The sequence below is a fragment of the Pristiophorus japonicus genome, unplaced genomic scaffold (assembly GCF_044704955.1).
Source record: "Pristiophorus japonicus isolate sPriJap1 unplaced genomic scaffold, sPriJap1.hap1 HAP1_SCAFFOLD_769, whole genome shotgun sequence".
NCBI classification, from domain to species: Eukaryota; Metazoa; Chordata; class Chondrichthyes; family Pristiophoridae; genus Pristiophorus; species Pristiophorus japonicus.
In genome coordinates, this window is record NW_027254686.1 from 130,191 (window position 1) to 149,749 (window position 19,559).

Genomic DNA, 19,559 nt, shown 5'->3' on the forward strand with positions numbered 1-19,559 from the left:
TGGAATTCTCTGCCCAAGGAAGCAGTTGAGGCTAGCTCATTGAATGTATTCAAATCACAGATAAATAGATTTTTAACCAATAAGGGAATTAAGGGTTACGGGGAGCGGGCGGGTAAATGGAGCTGAGTCCACGGCCAGATCAGCCATGATCTTGTTGAATGGCGGAGCAGGCTCGAGGGGCTAGATGGCCTACTCCTGTTCCTAATTCTTATGTTCTTATGTTCAAACTCGACAATGAGTGAGGCACCTCTCCTCCCTTTGGCACTGGCGGTGTCATGGAGCTGGGCGGAATCCGTGAGTAGCACCCTTGCTTTGTAGCAATTTTGTCCCGTCCCCTTCCCCCCCCTCCCCCCTCCCCCCTCCCTTATCTTCGAGGCGTAGCAGCCCCATGCCTGGAGTACAGCCCGTCAATACAAACTGAGCCCAGCCCGATCCTGCCCCCCTCCCCCTCCCCCACAACACACAGACTCGAAATGAAGCCTGTGTCACCTAGTATTGCACTGTCGGGGGTCGGGGAGGGGGAGAGGGTGGTGTGAACGACAGAGATACGCGCTGAGGACTGCCCAGCAGCTCACTGGCCGCTTCGATCAATCTGCCTCTGTTCTCAGTCTGCAGAACGAGAGCAGCACAATCCTCGTGGGTAGTGGCAGGGTGGTGCTCGCTGCTGTTCGACCCTCCCGGTCTTGCGTGAGTAATCCTGTGTCCTGTCGGGGCTACTCCGCGCCCGAGTCCCCCCCGGCAGCGGCCCGCTACCAAAGCCTGACCATACCTGCCGCTCTACCGACCTTTGGCCGTTGTTCAGTGGGTCTGAGTCAGAAGGTTGTGGGTTCAAGTCCCACTCCAGAAACTTGAGCACATAAATCTATGCTGACACTCCCATTGCAATGCTGAGGGAGCGCCGCACTGTCAGATGAGACGTTAAACCGAGGCCCCGTCTGCTCTCTCAGGTGGACGTAAAAGATCCCACGGCACTATTTCGAAGAAGAGCAGGGGAGTTATCCCCGATGTCCTGGCCAATATTTATCCCTCAATCAACATAAAAAAAACAGATGATCTGGTCATTATCACATTGCTGTTTGTGGGAGCTTGCTGTGCGCAAGATGACTGCCGCGTTTCCCGCATTGGACCATTCCAAAAGTACTTCATTGGCTGTAAAGCGCTTTGAGATGTCCGGTGGTCGTGAAAGGCGCTATATAAATCCAAGTCTTTTTAATATCAAAAACATCTGGCTGTACGCTCCTGATTTTTTATTTCTGCTCAATTCCTATTTCTGCTTGTTCTTATTTAAAGGAGTTCTTTAATACTGCCCCTCGCACCGTTTGATAGGCTTATTCCTGATAATTTGTTTGTGATAAAGATCAGCCACGATCTAATTGAATGGCGGAACAGGCTCGAGGGGCTGAATGGCCTGTTCCTGTAGGGCTACTGATTTCCCCCTTTCTGTTTCAACTGATTTCAATGTTTATGTTCGCTATCACTCACTGTCCGATCAGGGAGAGAGGGTGCATGGAGTTGGAACCCAGCACTGAGAGTGAACTGGCAGGGGCCTGGCAGACAGTGTCGTCGTCATCATCATAGGCAGTCCCTCGGAATCGAGGAAGACTTGCTTCCACTCCTGAAGTGAGTTCTTTGGTGGCTGAACAGTCCAATGCGAGAGCCACAGTCCCTGTCACAGGTGGGACAGACAGTGGTAGAAGGAAAGGGAGGGTGGGACTGGTTTGCCGCACGCTTCTTCCGCTGCCTGCGCTTGATTTCTGCACGCTCTCGGCGTTGAGACTCGGAAGTGCTCAGCGCCCTCTCAAATGCAGCAGACAGTGTAACAAGGCAGTGATTACTGAGCCCAGCAGCGTGAACTGGCCTGGAAGTGTTGCCCAGTAAGGCTAACAAACCTACCCCCGAGCACGAAGGCGGAAGCAGGTCTGGTGCTGGCTGAGCTATCCCCCCCCCTGCGCCTCTCTCCTCCTTTACGATGCTCCTTAAAACCTACCTCTTCACCGAGCTTTTGGTCACCTCCTAATATCTCGGTGTCAAATTGTGTCTGATTAGGCTCCTTGGGAAGTTTTATTCCATTAAAGGCGCTACATAAATGCAAGTGAGGGTGGTTTAACATCAGTGGGGATAGGGTCACCAGGATTTTCAGTGACTGTACATCAGCTGGGCGTGTTGATTGACTCGCATGTTTGGGATTGGGACCTAGCACCCTGATAAAGTTGTAATTTTCTTATACGTGATCGCAGTTCTCTTTTTCGAAGTCTGATTTTAAAATGGACACTGCAGTGTGTCACAAGGACCCCCAAAACACCCCCCACATTCAAATTCCATAAGAAAAACAGCAAAGTGCTGGCAGCGCTCAGCAAGTTGGGCAGGGTCTGTCAGGGAAAGAAAAATCTGATAATTTCAGGCCCTTCGCTAGAATCTGATCCCGCTCACCCATCACCCCCTGTGCTCGCTGCCTCGTGTCCTAACTCGCACCCAGTCCCACTCACCCATCACCCCCCCGTGCTCGCTGCCTCGTGTCCTAACTCGCACCCAGTCCCGCTCACCCATCACCCCCTGTGCTCGCTGCCTCGTGTCCTAACTCGCACCCAGTCCCACTCACCCATCACCCCCCATGCTCGCTGCCTCGTGTCCTAACTCGCACCCAGTCCCACTCACCCATCACCCCCCGTGCTCGCTGCCTCGTGTCCTAACTCGCACCCAGTCCCACTCGCCCATCACCCCCTGTGCTCATTGCCCCACATTGGCTTTACGGTTAAGCAATGCCTCCATTTCAAAATTCTCAGCGTTATTTACAAATCCCTCCATGGCCTCGCCCGTTAATCTCCTCCAGCCCCCCAACCTCCTCCTCCCCCGCCCCCCCCCCCCCCCCCCCCTTCCCCCGCGCTCCTCTAATTCCGCCCTCCTGAGCATCCCTGATTGCTCAACCATTGGTGGCCATGCCTTCAGCTGCCTCGGCCCCAAGCTCTGGAATTCCTCCCTAATCAAGGGATATGGGGACAGTGCAGGAATGTGGAGTTGAGGTAGAAGATCAGCCGTGATCTTATTGAATGACGGAGCAGGCTCGAAGGACCGAATGTCGACTCCTGCTCCAAGTTCTTGCGTTATGTTCTAAACCTCTCTGCCTCTCTACCTCTTTCCTTCTTTAAGACGCTCTTTGAAACCCACCTCTTTGACCAAGCTTTTGGTCATCTGCCGTAGTATATGGCTCGGTGTCAAATTTATTTGTTCTGTCTCATGACACTCCTGTGAAGCACCTTGGGACAATGTACTACGTTCAAGGTGCTATATAAATACAAGTTGTTGATCATATTGCCGACGAGCTGCTTATAAGTCAGAGCAGAGCAAATGTAAAAACTCACCCACAAATAGCGAGAATGAGCTGTAAAGTGATTGGGTGGAGCGCAGGAGGTGTTTGGCTGCCGGAGGTGCCAATAGTGGGAGACAGAAAGGAGGCAGGATGGGAGAAATTAGTGGAATAATAAGGCGAGACGCGAGACTCAGAGAATGTGCGAATGGTTCAAACTGGTTAGGCCAGTTGGAGAGCGGGAGCGTGATGACCTGAGGGAGTGGTGCAGGCCCCAGGGCTCTAATCGAAGCAGCAGGTAAGTCCGCACCACGATAGCAACCAGGACACTCCATCCCAAAACGCGCCCGCTCTGGTCCCGGCCTGCAAGACCATCGGCAGGCTGGAGCCATTAGAGGCAGCAGCGTGTGGTGGTATACCACTGCAGGAGCAGCGCGTGCTGCTGCAGGAGGGCGACGGCTGACTGCAGTGTGGACAGGTACAGCAGGAGCGGCGAGGTCAGGGCAAAGGAGCGGCAAGAGTTGGTAGAGGGACGTGATCGGGGCCCAGGAGAGGCAAGAGTTTGGGCCCGGAAGAGGCGAGGGCCCAGGGGCAGTACGGGCCAGCCCACGCTGCTAGGTCTTGGTCCAGTGGCAAGGGTTAACCAAGACGACTGGAGACCAGCTCTGCTGCACGGACCTAGTGCACACATATATGCGCATTGGGTCCGTGCAGCAGAGCTGGTCTCCAGTCATCTTGGTTGACCCTTGCTACAGGACCAAGCCCGTGTGGTGGCTGGTGTGCAACGGCCATCCCATGTTAGAAAAATCCATGCACAGGCATCTTCCACCCTTCAGGATGTAGTTCGGGACCGGGAATATTAGGTCCTTCATTGAAACGCCTGTGAACTCATCCTGATGACTGGCGTGGAAGCAAGTCATCCTCGCTTCGAGGGACTGCCTATGATGGCTTTTCCAGATCCTGCTGTACGGGAGAAAGTCATGCTGTGTTAGCCTGTTGGGCTTGTTCTCCGCTGAGCAGAAAGGGTTAAGGGGGGGATTTAATGGAGGCATTCAAAACTAGTGAGGATTGTGTTAAGGTAAATAAAGAAAGACTTGGATTTATATAGCACCTTTCATGACCACCACACGTCTCAAAGCGCTTTACAGCCAATGTAGTACCTTGAGTGTAGTCACTGTTGTAATGTGAGAACGTGTCAGCCAATTTGCACATCGCAAGCTCCCACAAACAGCAATGTGATAATGAGCAGATAATCTGTTTTTGTGATGTTGAGAAGAAGAAACAGTTGCAGGCGGGCCAGTAACCAGAGGAGACTGATTTAAGATAATTGGCAAAAGAACCAGGGGCGAGATGAGTGTTTTTTTGAACGCAGCGAGTTGCTGTGATCTGGAACGCGATGTCTGAAAGGGCAGATTCAGTAACTTTCAAAAGGTAATTGGACAAATACTTCAAGGAAAATTTTGCAGAGTGAAAGAGCAGGGGGAGTGGGACTAATTGGATAGCTCTTTGGATAGTGTCAAGCCGTGGCTCAGTGGGCAGCACTCTCGCCTCTGAGTCAGAAGGTTGTGGGTTCAAGTCCCACTCCAGGGACTGGAGCACAAAAATCTGGGCTGACACTCCCAGTGCAGTGCTGAGGGAGTGCCGCACTGTCTGAGGTGCCATCTTTCGGATGAGTCAGTTAAACTCTCTGCTCTCGGGTGGATGTAAAAGATCCCATGCATTGCCCAAACACTGGATGTCCCAAAGCGTTTACAGCCAACGAAGTACTTTTGGAGTGTAGTCACTGTTGTAATGTGGTAAACGAGGCAGCCAATTTGCACACAGCAAGCTCCCACAAACAACGACTTGGAAACGACCAGATAATTTGTTTTTGTGATGTTGATTGAGGAATAAATACTGGCCCAGGACACCGGGGAGAACTCCCCTGCTCTTCTTCGAAATAGTGGCCGTGGGATCTTTTACGTCCACCTGAGAGAGAAGACGGGGCCTCGGTTTAATGTCTCATCTGAAAGACGGCACCTCCGACAGTGCAGCACTCCCTCAGCACTGCACTGGGAGTGTCAGCCTGGATTTACGTGCTCAGCGCCCTGGAGCGGGACTGGAACCCACGACCACCTGACTCCGAGGCGAGAGTGCTGCCCACTGAGCCACGGCTGACCGAACGTTTTCGTCTGGTATGTTTGGCTTTGGTTCTCCGAGCCTGGCGGTGGGTTGTGAGTTGTGAGGTGCAGCAGAGTGCCCGCTAGAACAGAGCAATTCATCATCTTTAGCGTTAGAATGCAGGATTAGCAGGGAGCAAGGCGGAAGGAAATGGGGATTTTTTTGTTGTTGAATATAACAACAAAGAAAAGTGACCGTTTGAAAAGAAATACGACTTCTATTGCGCGATTTTGGCTATTGGGCCCTTTAATTAGTTGCCGAGGATTTATGTCGATAACATTCGGCTGCGTGAACCGTGTTTGCGCGCACCGTGTTTGCGCGCACTGTGTTTGATAGTGCCTTCCGTGCAGTGCTTTATTTAGTCAGTTTTTGCAATGTTAATGTGTTAAATCCAGGAACTGCAAAGGATGTGGTGACTTGTTAGAAAATGAAAACACATTGCATTTCCTCTTTTTGAGTGTGCAGAGGGTTCGAGATTCGAGAGCGCTCGGCGGCTGCTCCTGTTGACAGCCCAGACAGTGTGCATGTTGATTTGTGACCTTTGTGTTGACGAATAATCCAGCTATTGTCAGCCGTGGCTCAGTGGGCAGCATTCTCGCCTCTGAGTCAGAAGGTCGTGGGTTCAAATCCCATTCTAGGAACTTGAGCACATAAATCTAGGCTGACACTCCCAGTGCAGTGCTGAGGGAGCGCCGCACTGTCGGAGGTGCCGTCTTTCGGATGAGGCGTTAAACCGAGGCCCCGTCTGCTCTCTCGGGTGGGCATAAAAGACCATGCGGCACTATTTTGAAGAAGAGCAGGGGAGTTAGCCCCGGTGTCCTGGGGCCAATATTTATCCCTCAATCAACATAAAAACAGATTATCTGGGTCATTATCACATTGCTGTTTGTGGGAGCTTGCTGTGCGCAATTTGGTTGCTGCGTTTCCCACATTACAACAGTGACTACACTCCAAAAGTATTTCGTTGGCTGTAAAGCACTTTGAGACATCCAGTGGTCATGAAGACTGCTATATAAATGCAAGTCTTTCTATTGAGCTGGTGAGGATCACAGTGATTGTGTTTGAGCCTGTGTTTGAACGGTGTCAGCAGAGCCTGGTCTCCAGTCGTCTCGGACCCCCTTGCCACTAGGCCAAGACCTTGCTCTGCTAAGCCTGTATGGTGGCCAGTGTGCAACGGCCACCCCACGTTAAAAGAACTCACGCACAGGCCTCTTCCACCCTTCAACATGAAGTTTGGGACCTGGAACGTCAGGACCCTCATGAGCAACTCATAGTCACCTGAGAACTCACTTTTGGAGTGGAAGCAAGTCTTCGAGGGACTGCCTATGATGTGTGTTTGGAACTGCTCCTTGCAGTCAGGACCTTCTGTTTTTAAAGGTGATAGTTCTCTTTTTAGGTGTCAGCTATAGCTCAGTGGGTAGCACTCTCTCCTTTTGAGTCAAGGTCGTAGGCTCAAGTCCCACTCCAGAGACTCGAGCCTATAATCCAGGCTGACACACCCAGTGCCAGTACCGAGGGAGTGCTGCATTGTCGGAGGTGCAGTCTTAAACAGATGCCCTGTGGACGGAAAAGATCCCATGCCACTATTTTGAAGGGAACCAGGGGAGTTCTCCCCGCTGACCTGAGCCAAACTCTCTCCCTCAAGCAACACCTGAAAACTAGACGGGTTGGTCATTATCACATTGCAGTTTCTGGGATCTTGCTATGCACCGATTGGCTGCCGTGTTTCCTCTATGCCAACAAATGATTACACTTCAAAAAGTACTGTAGGTGAACATGCTTTGGAACCTCTTGAGATCGTGAATGGCGCTATATACCTTGTCTGGTTGTGACTCGAAGTGATCGTTAATGGTCTCTTGTGAGGAGTAGACTGGGCTCTGACTAAGTACAAATCTGGAGGACTGTGTTTCTCTGTACGTTTCATTACTGGACTGAAAGGGCAACACAAATGATCAAAGGACTGCCGATCTATTTCCAAGTCAGGATGGTGTGCGACTTGGGGGGACGTGGAGCTGATGCTGCTGCCCTTGTCCTAGGGGGTAGAGGTTGCGGGTTTTGGCCGAAGAAGCCTTGGTGAGTTGCTGCAGTGCATCCTGTAGATGGTGCACACTGCAGCCACAGTGCACCGGTGATGGACGGCGGCAGGTATTGGCCCAGACTGGGCCGGCACTGGGCCAATCCCCTTCCCTGCATCAGTTGAGCTTCTCCAACATGGCTGCCGCTTTCATGGTCATGTTTTGTTTTATTTTATTTCTGGTGCCAATCCACAAATTAATTACCAGATTCACTGAATTCAATCTCGCAACTTGCCATGATGGGATTGGAATTCATGACTTTGCCAGTCCGGCACCACAACCACCTCACGAGTTGCAATTATTTCGAGATGTACCTAGTGTCTGCTGCGGCTCAGTGGGTAGCACTCTCGCCTCCGAGTCAGAAGCTTGTGGGTTCAAGTCCCACTCCAGAGAGTTGAGCACAAAAATCTTGGCTGGTAGTCCAGGTATTCCCGACTGAGGGAGTGCTGCACTCGCTGTCTTTCGGACGAGACGTTAAACCAAGGCCCCGTCTTCCCCCTCGGGTGGACGTAAAACTATTTTGAAGAGCAAGGTATTCTGGTCAATATTTATCCCTCAACCAACATCACTTTAAAAAAAAAAAAAAAAAATTATCTGGTCTGATTGCTGTTTGTGGAGCCTCGCTGTGCGCAAATTGGCTGTTTTTCCTACGTTGCAACAGTGACAATACTTCAAAAGTGCTGCATTGGCTATGAAGCGTTTTGGTACACCGAGGTCGCGAAAGGTGCAATAGAAATTGAAATTCTCACCAATTTACTTGTCGCAGGTGCATTTGTCCATGGTGGTATTGGTAGGAGTGACCACCGCACAGTCCTTCTGGAGCTGAAGTCCCGTCTTCACACTGAGGATACCCTCCGTCGTGTTGTGTGGCACTACCCCCGTTCTGAATGGGATAGATTCAGAACAGATCTAGCAGCTCAAAACTGGGCATCCATTAGGCGCTGTGGGCCATCAGCAACAGCAGAATTGTATTCCACCACAATCTGTAACCTCATGGCCCGACATATTCCTTACTATACCTTGCCCTAACACTAACCCTGGTTCAATGAGTGTAGAAGAGAACGCCCGAAAGAGCACAAAGCGTAACTAAAATGAGTTGCCAACCTGGTGGAGCTACAACACAGGACTACATGCATGGTAAACAACATGCAGCATGCTATAGACCGAGCTAAGCGATTCCACAATCAACGGATCAGATCAAAGCTCTGCAGTCCTGCCACATCCAGTCGTGAATGGTGGACAATTAGACAACTAATGGGAGGAGGAGGCTTTGTGAACATTCCCATCCTCAGTAATGTTGGAGCCAAGCATGCCAAATGGATGATCAATCTCTGCTTGCTACTGAGTTTCCCACCACCACAGAAGCCAGTCTTCAGCCAATTTGATCACTCCACGTGATATCAAGAAATGGCTGAGCGCACTGGATACAGCAAAGGCTATGGGCCCTGACAACATCCTGGCTGTAGTGCTGAAGACTTGTGCTCCAGAACTAGCTACATCTCTAGCCAAGCTGCTCCAGTACAGCTACAACATCGGCATCTATCCGACAATGTGGAAAATTGCCCGGGTATGTCCTGTCCACAAAAAGCAGGACAAATCCAATCCGGCCAATTACCGCCCCATCAGCCTGCTCTCAACCATCAGCAAAGTGATGGGAGGTGTTGTCGACAGGACTATCAAGTGGCACTTACTCACCAATGTTTAGTTTTGAGTCCACCAGAATTACTTGGCTCCAGACCTCATTACAGCCTTGGTCCAAACATGGAGAAAAGGGCTGAATTCTAGAGGTCAGTTGAGAGTGACTGCCCTTGACATCAAGGCAGCATTTGACCGAGTGTGGCATCAAGGAGCCCTGGTAAAACGGAAGTCAATGGGCATCAGGGGGAAAACTCTTCACTGGCTGGAGTCATACCTAGCACAAAGGAAGATGGTTGTGTGGAGACCAATCATCACAGCCCCAGGACATCGCTGCAGTTCCTCAGGGCAGTGTCCTAGACCCAACCATCTTCAGCTGCTTCATCAATGGCCTCCCCTCTGTCATAAGGTCAGAAATGGGGGTGTTCGTTGATGATTGCACAGTGTTCAGTTCCATTCGCAACTCATCAGAAAATGAAGCAGTCCTTGCCCGCATGCAGCATTCAGGCCTTGGGCTGATAAGTGGCGAGAGGCAATGACTATCTACAAGAAAGGGTCTAGCCCACCTCCCCATGACATTCACAGGATTACATTGCCGAAACCTCCACCATCAACATCCTGGGGGTCACCATTGACCAGAAACTTAACTGGATTAGTCACAAACACCGTGGCTGGAGGAGCAGATCAAAGGCTGCGTATTTTGCAGCGTGTCTCACCTCCTGACTCCCGAAAGCCTTTCCACCATCTACAAGGCACAAGTCAAGAGTGTGATGGATGCTCTCCACTCGGCACACTCGAGAAACTCGACACCATCCAGGACAAAGCAGCCCACTTGATCGGCACGCTACCCACCACCTTCAACACTCATTCCCTCCACCACCGGCGCACCGTGGCTGCAGTGTCTGCCATCTGCCAAGATGCACTGCAGCATCTCCCAAACCCGCCACCTCTACCACCTACAAAATAGTTTCAAGTCAGGATGGTGTCTGACTCGGAGGAGAACATGGAGGTTGGTGGTGTTTTCATGCGCCTGCTGCCCTTGGGACTGCAAAGGTTCAAGAAGGCGGCTCACCACCACCTTTTTTGTAATATTCATTCATGGGATGTGGGCGTCGCTGGCGAGGCTGGCATTTATTGCCCATCTCTGGAGAAGGTGGTGAGCCGTCTTCCTGAAACGCTGCAGTCCGTGTGGTGAAGGTACTCCCACTGTGCGGTTAAGGACTGAGTTCCAGGATTGTGACCCAGCGACGATGAAGGAACGGCCGATATATTTCCCAGTCAGGATGGTGTGTGACTGGGAGGGGAACGTGGAGGTGGTGGTGTTCCCATGCGCCTGCTGCCCTTGTCCTTCTAGGGGGTAGAGGCCGTGGGTTTGGGAGGTGCTGCCGAAGAAGCCTTGGCGAGTTGCTGCAGTGCATCTTGTAGACGGTGCACACTGCAGCCACGGTGCGCCGGTGGTGGAGGGAGTGAGTGTTGAAGGTGGTGGGTAGCGTGCCGATCAAGCGGGCTGCTTTTGTCCTGGATGGTGTCGAGCTTCTTGTGTTGTTGGAGCTGCACTCGTCCAGGCAAGAGGAGAGTGTTCCATCGCACTCCTGACTTGTGTCTTGTAGATGGTGGAAAGGCTTTGGGGAGTCAGGATGTGAGACACTCGCCGCAGAATACCCAGCCTCTGACCCGCTCTTGTTGCCATAGTATTTATGTGGCTGGTCCAGTTAAGTTTCAAGGGCAATTAGGGCTGGGCAAAATGCCGGCCTTGCCAGCGACGCCCACATCCCGTGAATGCATTAAAGTCTGTTCCTTCTGCTCTACGGCAAAGCAGTCTAAATTGTGCCTTTTGAATTTGAGCTGGAAGCTGTGGTTGAATTCTATGCAAGAGGAACATGTCAGACTGAAAGAGTGAGTCATTGTCGAGGCAGAATGGTGGTTCCATTTTTAGCAGCATTTTAATGCACTGTGCGTGACGATTGCAACCGTACTTTTCCAATCCCAGATTTGTTTATGGGGGGATTTACATGTCGGGAGTGAGGCAAAACCGAACACTAACCTGGGCTTGGCCGGACTAAAGCAAAATTGTCCACACTCTGGGATTTGTCACTCAGTTATGGACCCAGGCAGCAGCTTATTCAGCGTGTTGGTACTAACAACAATGGCACCATTATATTTGGGCCAAAGCGCCTAAACGTTGTGGGATAATTGTAATTCATCCCCTCAAATTCCTTCCACCGTCGGTATTTTACCCCCGTGAGCATGTGTTGTGGAGAATTTCGAAGTTTAACACAAGGAAAGGCTGTTTCCTGTAGGAAGTCGGTGATTGGTCAGCAGTTCACAATGATCAGAGCAGGAGTTTAGCCGAAGCTTCTTTCTGCGCAGGGTGATGGAGCATTGTTACCCGCACTATTTCTTACTGGACTGGTCTCCATGTGCCTATTCTCCCTCCCTCCCCTCCCCTCCCCCCCCCCCCCCCCCCCCCCAAAACCCCCTCACTAATTCCTGTCACACTTTTCTCTCTCATCCCTCAAAGGCATTTGGGCAAATTCCAGAGGGACCATTGCATCTTTTAAGGGAAGACAGAAGAAAGATTTTCATTTATATTGCAGCTTTAACTACCTCGGGGGTCAGCCGTGTCTCAGTGGGCAGCACCCTCGCCTCTGAGTCAGGAGGTTGAGGGTTCAAGTCCCCACTCCAGGGACTTGAGCACAAAAATCTAGGCCGACACTCCCAGTGCAGTGCTGAGGGAGCGCCGCACTGCCGGAGGTGCTGTCTTTCGGATGAGACGTTAAACCGAGGCCCCGTCTGCTCTCTCAGGTGGATGCAAACGATCGCACGGCACAATTTCGAAGAAGAGCAGGGGAATTATCCCCAGTGTCCTGGGGCCAATATTTATCCCTCAATCAAAATAACTAAAAAAAAGATGATCTGGTCATTATCATGTTTGTGGGAGCTTGCTGTACGCATTGGCTGCCGCGTTTCCCACATTGCAACAGTGACTACACTCCAAACAGAACTTCATTGCCTGTAAAGCGCTTTGGGACGTCGTGAGGTCATGAAAGGCACTCTATAAATGCAAGTCTTTCAGGTCATTCTTTCAGGACAACACCAACTTGTATTTATATAGGGCCTTTAACGATGCTTCACAGGAGTATTATGCGATTAAAAATTTGACACCGAGCCGCATAAGTAGAAATTAGTGTCAGTGACCAAAAGCTTGGTCAAAGAGGTAGGTTTTAAGTAGCGTCTTGAAGGAGGAAAGAGAGGTAGAGAGGCCATGAAGTTCTTTTGAAGTGAAGTCACTGTTGTAATGTCGGAAACGCGGCAACCAGTTTGTTCACAGCAAGCTCCCACAAACATGATGGGCCGAATGACCTCCTCTTGGGCTGCAAACGGTGCATCAGTGGTGGGTGATCTCAATTTAAGTGGACACAGTGCTGCCATTTCGCAGGACCCCTGTTAAACCTCAGCGATTATACTGAGTGTTGTACATTGTGCTGCCCCAATCACATCACCCGACCGTTCCACCACCTTGCCCGTTCACTACAGCAATCTTCCCCCCATCCTCGCACTGGTTTTAACAGTAACTTTTTAAAATACGGCTTGTGTCGTTGCGAGTGATGGGAGGGATGGTTGTGTCGGAGTTTCAGAGCAGTCCCTGTCTCTTGTGTATCTGTTTAAGTGAACTCTCCTGAATTGCTCCAGTCAGGCTGTCCATTGTCAAGTTATTGTCTCAAAGGTCAGTGTTTGTGCACAACATTTCACAATATCCTGCAGCTCCTTCTGTCCCTTTTTAAATAACCCCCCCCCACCCAGAGCTATTTAGTCACATCTCCAAGCTCGCTGTTGGTGTCAGTCATTGCATTTAAGTTATAATGGCTGTGACACAGGATCCCCGGAACTTCAATTGGCCAACATTCGGGGAGGGGGGGGGGAAGCTGGGGAGCAGCATTGCTGAGGCAAAGGTGAAAAACAAACCACAGTAGCTCTCGGCCAGCTTGTAATGGCGAGCGTTTTATCCTGGGGTCCTTGATCGCACAGTGTATCTCTCGCTCCTTCCCTCTTCAGCTTCTTGACTGAAGGAGGTGGAAACTCCGGCAGTTTTGAGGTTCTGGGAAAGAAGGTGGTTCAGTGAGTAGCACACTCTCCTCTCGAGTCAGAAGATTTGAGTCCCACTCCAGAGACGCGAGCGCAGAAATCTAACCGACACTCCCAGTGCAGTGCTGAGGGAGTGCCACACTGGCGGATGAGACGTTAGACCGAGGCCCCGTCTGCTCTCTCGGGTGGTCGTAAAAGATCCCGTGGCACTATTTCGAAGAAGAGCGGGGGAGTTATCCCTGGGTCCTGGGCCAATATTTATTCCTCAATCAACATAACAAAAACAGTTTCTCTGGGCATTATCACATTTCTGTTTGTGGGAGCTTGCTGTGCGCAAATTGGCTGCCGTGTTTCCCACTTTACAACAGTGACTATACTTCAGAAATACTTTGTTGGCTGTAAAGTGCTTTGGGACGTCCAGTGGTGGTGAAATGCGCTCTATAAATGCAAGTATTTAATTTTTTTTAAAGAGAGTGTTATGAGTCGATTTCAACCTTTGAGACTACGACGCGCCTAAGCTTGGAGCATTTAGAGCATCATTGGACCAATCAAGAGCTGACTTAATAGATGATGATGAGAGAGAGAACTTTTCAGCATTTCTATAGCGCCTTTCACAACCTGGGGATTCCTAAATAGTGCTGCACTCGACCCAGCTGCCCGTGTGTGCGTGTTGCTAACTCTTTCCGATTTCTCCCTTGCTGCAGATTCCGTGCTGTGTTTGGGAAGAGCGACAAGTTGCTGAGGAACCCGTCATTGGGGTCAGGCAGGTGCCTCCCCTGCGTCTTTAGGTGAATCCGTGGTTTTCCTCGGAAAATATTGGCACCAATATGAATGAAGTGTCGGTTGTGAAGGAGGGATGGCTTCATAAAAGAGGTAAGTGTGAAGCCGGACTCGGTGATGCTAACGAACTAACTTTATACAGAAGCCGCGGTTTCTCCAGCGTCTCCCAAACCCGCGACCTCTACCTCCTAGAAGAACAAGGGCAGCAGGCGCATGGGAACACCACCACCTCCATGTTCCCCCCCCCCCCCCCCCCCCCCAAAAGCCACACACCATCCCGACTTGGAAAAACAACGGACATTCCTTCATCGTCATTGGGTCAAAATCCTGGAACTCCCTCCCTAACAGCACTGTGGGAGCACCTTCACCACACGGACTGCAGCGGTTCAAGAAGGCGGCTCACCACCAGCTTCTGGGGATGGGCAATAAATCGTCTTGCCAGCGATGCTCACATCCCATGAACGAATAAATTAAAAATATCCTGTGACTGGAGGAGTGGTTGTTGCACAATATTTTGACTCTGCTCAACTGATGTGGGGGGGCAGGGGGAAAGCTGCAACTAAAAAATAACCCAACTGTCGCCGAAGAACAGGGGAGTTATCCACAGTATCCTGGCCAATATTTATCCCTCAATCAACATCACTAAAAAAACAGATTATCGGGTCATTATCACCGTGCTGTTTGTGGGAGCTTGCTGTGCGCAAATTGGCTGCCGTGTTTCCCACATTACAACAATGAATACACTCCAAATGTACTTCATTGGCTGTAAATGGAGCTTGGAAAGCTGAAAATGTAACGACTCTATTTAAAAAAAGGAGGCAGACAAAAAGCAGGAAACTATAGACCAATTAGCCTAATATCTGTGGTTGGGAAAATGTTGGAGTCCATTATTAAAGAAGCAGTAGCCGGACATTTGGAAAAGCAAAATTTGATCAGGCAGAGTCAGCATGGATTTATGAAGGGGAAGTCATGTTTGACAAATTTGCTGGAATTCTTTGAGGATGTAACTGACAGAGTGGATAAAGGGGAACCAGTGGATGTGGTGTAATTTGGACTTCCAGAAGGCATTTGACAAGGTGCCACATAAAAGGTTACTGCACAAGATAAAAGTTCACGGGGTTGGGGGTAATATATTAGCATGGATAGAGGATTGGCTAACTAACAGAAAACAGAGGGTAGGGATAAATGGTTCATTCTCTGGTTGGCAATCAGTAACTAGTGGGGTACCACAGGAATCAGTGCAGGGACCCCAACTATTTACAATCTATATTAATGACTTGGAAGAAGGGACCGAGTGTAACGTAGCCAAATTTGCTGATACAAAGATGGGAGGAAAAGCAATGTGTGAGGAGGACACACAAAATCTGCAAAAGGACATAGACAGGCTAAGTGAGTGGGCAATAATTTGGCAGATGGAGTATAATGTTGGAAAGTGTGAGGTCATGCACTTTGGCAGAAAAAAATCAAAGAGCAAGTTTTATTTAAATGGAGAAAGATTGCAAAGTGCTGCAGTACAGCGGGACCTGGGGATACTTGTGCATGAAACACAAAAGGTTAGTATGCAGGTACAGCAAGTGATCAGGAAGGCCAATGGAATCTTGGTCTTTATTGCAAAGGGGATGGAGTAGAAAAGCAGGGAAGTCTTGCTACAGTTATACAGGGTATTGGTGAGGCCACACCTGGAATACTGCGTGCAGTTTTGGTTTCCATATTTACGAAAGGATATACTTGCTTTGGAGGCAGTTCAGAGAAGGTTCACTAAGTTGATTCCGGGGATGAGGGGTTGACTTATGAGGAAGGTTGAGTAGGTTGGGCCTCTACTCATTGGAGTTCAGAAGAATGAGGGGTGATCTTATTGAAATGTATAAGATTATGAGGGGCTTGACAAGGTGGATGCAGAGAGGATGTTTCCACTGATGGGGGAGACTAGAACTAGAGAGCATGATCTTAGAATAAGATGAGGAGAAATTTCTTCTCAGAGGGTTGTAAATCTGTGGAATTCGCTGCCTGAGAACTGCGGAAGCTGGGACATTGAATATATTTAAGACAGAAATAGACAGTTTCTTAAATGATAAGGGGTTACGGGGAGCGGGCGGGGAAGTGGACCCGAGTCCATGATCGGATCAGCCATGATCGCATTAAATGGCGGAGCAGGCTCGAGGGGCCAGATGGCCGACTCCTGCTCCTATTTCTTATGAATGCTGTCCTAACCTTGCTTACCCATGTTCTTTGTTGTTTTCAGGTGAATATATTAAAACATGGAGGCCAAGGTACTTCCTGCTGAAATCGGATGGTTCTTTTATTGGCTATAAAGAGAAGCCTGAGAGCCCAGATCATGGTTTACCACCGCTGAACAACTTCTCCGTAGCAGGTGAGTCTTTGGACGAGTGAGCGATTTCACTTGCACTAGTTGAAGTGTCTGTCTCCAATATACGCCAGTCCCCCTTCAAGTCGTGCACCCTCCTAACTTGGTCTTATATTGCCGTTCCTTCAGGGTCACTGGGCCCAAATCGCGGAACTCCCTCCCTAATATTGTGGGAGCATCTTCCAAACCTGCAACCTCGACTGGCCAAAGGACAAGGGCAGCAGGCGCATGGAAGCACCACCTCTCCCCAGGTCCCCCCCCCCCCCACCACCAAGTCTCACACCATCCTGACTTGCCGTTCCTTCCTTGTCGCTGGGCCCAAATCTTAGAGCTCCCTATCCAACTGTTGGGGACACCTTCACCCACACGGACTGCAGCGGTTCAAGAAGGCGGCTCACCGCCACCTTCTCGAGGGGCAATTAGGGATGGGCAATAAATGCCGGCCTTGCCAGCGACACCCACATCCCTAAACCTCTCTACCTCTCTACCTCTCTCTCCTCCTACAAGATACTCCTTAAAATCTACCTCTTTGACAAAAGATTTGGTCATCTGATGTAATTCCTTCGTGCATGGCTAGGTGTTACATTTTTGGTTGTTCTTTAACACACTTCTGAAGCGCCTTGGGACGTTTTACGACGTTAAAGGCGCTATATAAATACAAGTTATTGTTGCCTGCTGCATTGGTGCAAGTATGAAGAATGGGGGAGGTGCAGAACTGGACCCTGCCCCATCTCCAGGAGGGGGGAGGGGGGAGAGGGGAGGTGGGTGGGAACATATTGACCCCGCGATCGCGGTCTGTCGGTGGCCTGGCTGAGGAGTATGGCGCCGAGCGAACTCTGCACCTGCCTCGCGTGAAGTCCCGGGGGAAAACCTGTGGAGGTGTGCGCAATGTAGTGGTCTGCGGATCCCGGGGTGGGTGGGGGGGGCCCCCCCGTTGTGAGTAAGCGTCCCTCCAATCACGTGGGGCGGTGCTCCATCCACTTGCCAACCAGGAAACATAGCGCCGTGCATCACAACTTGTAAATTAATCAGCGTGATGCTAATTATATTTGATGAGTACTTAGCTTTAAAAAGTTCAGGGAATAATTTGGAGGAAGTAGTTATTTACTGGAACACTCTTATTTTAAAAAAAAAAAAATCAAAGCTCTCTCGTCCCTCAAATCGAACCTTTAAAGCTGCCTGGTCTGTGCTCCTTTTTAATTATTATATAATTTTCTCATTTCCCCCCTCACTCCCACCCTCCGCCTTGCGCTGCGAAAGCAGGCTCCTGCGCCTGTTTGCACCAGCCTTACCATTCTCCTGCGGAATTGATGCACAGTAGAGGGACAGTTACCCAACTTTTCCATTTCAACGAGGCCCTGAAAGTCGCAGCGGATCATCTGTCTATTTGAAACTCGGCAGATCGCAAGTTCGGGGTTTGACGCAAGCGCGTTGCGAAAATCGCGAACTTGCGATCAATTTCGAAGGCGGTATGACAGCATATCGAGTTCGCCGGCCGCTAATTCAGGGCCAATCTGGTACAGCCCTCATCAAGGGATTGCAATGAGCGGTTATAACTATCAGAAAAGACTGAACATGCTGGGGGGTCTCTTCTCCAGAGAGGAGCCGAATGGAGGTCTTCAGAGTTACAAAGGGGTTTGGTCGAGATGCTGTTCCCACTCGTGGGGGAGACCAAACACCATGAATATAAAAGTCACTAATAAAGAAGGAATTCAATGGAAACTTCTTCATCCAGAGAGTGGTGAGAATGTGGAACTCGCTACCACAGGGAGTGGTTGAGACGAATAGTATCGATGCCTTTATGGGAAGCTAGATAAACACATGGGGGAGAAAGGGGTAGAAGGATATGCTGGTGGGGTGAGATGAAGTAGGGAGGGAGGAGGCTGGTGTGGACGTAAACCCCGGCACGGCCCTGTTGGGCCGAACGGCCTGTTTCTGTGCTGTCGACTCAACAGCAACTTGTATTTATATAGCGCCTTTAACGTAGTGAAACATCCCAAGGTGCTTCACAGCAGTGTTATGAGACAAAAAAATTTGACACCGAGCCGCATTAAGGAGAAATTAGGGCAGGTAACCAAAAGCTTGGTCAGAGATTTTAAGGAGCGTCTTGAAGGAGGAAAGAGAGGTAGAGAGGCGGAGAGGTTTAGGGAGGGAGTTCCAGTGCTTGGGGCCCAGGCAACAGAAGGCACGGCCACCGATGGTTGAGCGATTATAATCAGGGATGCTCAAGGGGGCAGACATCTCGGGGGGGGGGGTTGTGGAGCTGAAGGGGATTACAGAGATAGGGAGGGGCGAGGCCATGGAATGATTTGTAAACCAGGATGGGAATTTTGAAATCGAGGCGTTGCTTAACCGGGAGCCAATGTGGGTCAGCGAGCACAGGGGGTGATGGGTGAATGGGACTTGGTGCGAGTTAGGACACGGGCTGCCGAGTTTTGGATGACCAGTTTACATAGGGATGAACATGGGAGACCAGCCAGAAGTGCGCTGGAATAGTCAAGTCTGGAGGTAACAAAGGCAGGAATGAGGGCTTCCGCAGCGGATGAGCCGAGGCAGGAGCGGAGACGGGCGATGTTACGGAGGTATAAGTAGGCGGTCTTAGTTATGCTGCGGATATGTGTTTGGAAACTCATTTGAAAACGAGGATGAGAAGTTTGAAATTGAGGCGTTGCTTAACCGGGAGCCAATTTAGGTCAGCGAGCACAGGGGGTGATGGGGTGAGCTCAGTAGAATAATGAACCTTTGTGCAGATCTGTAACTTACTGCCGTCCCTCCGCCCCCATCCAGAATGCCAGCTGATGAAGACCGAGCGACCACGGCCCAACACGTTTATCATCCGGTGCCTGCAGTGGACAACGGTAATCGAGAGGACCTTTCATGTCGACACGCCAGAAGAACGGTGAGACCGGTGCCGAAGGGGAGGGGGCGGTCGCGGTTTAATACTGCGGCGCTTTACAGGGACGCAGCTCACTGCCCGCGAGACCCTCGCCTCGGAGTCAGAAGGTCGTGGGTTCAAGTCCTACTCCAGGAACTTGAGCGCATAAATCTAGGCTGGCACTCCCAGTGCAGTGCTGAGGGAGTGCCGCACTGTCGGAGGTGCCGTCTTTGAGATGAGACGTTAAACCGAGGTCCCCGTCTGCTCTCTCAGGTGGAT

General features: G+C 50.5%; 1 protein-coding gene across 8 annotated transcripts in view; it reads left to right on the forward strand.

Moving 5' to 3' along the window:
• Window positions 1-19,559, forward strand: part of LOC139256795 (RAC-beta serine/threonine-protein kinase) — a 105,153-nt gene that overhangs the window by 50,731 nt on the left and 34,863 nt on the right. For all 8 annotated transcript variants that reach the window (XM_070874298.1, XM_070874299.1, XM_070874303.1 and 5 more), the window contains 3 exons: window positions 13,965-14,133; window positions 16,283-16,411; window positions 19,193-19,304. In XM_070874298.1, the coding sequence (XP_070730399.1) occupies window positions 14,088-14,133; window positions 16,283-16,411; window positions 19,193-19,304 (287 nt within the window). In that variant the 5' untranslated portion in view covers window positions 13,965-14,087. The remainder of the gene's footprint in view (window positions 1-13,964; window positions 14,134-16,282; window positions 16,412-19,192; window positions 19,305-19,559) is intronic.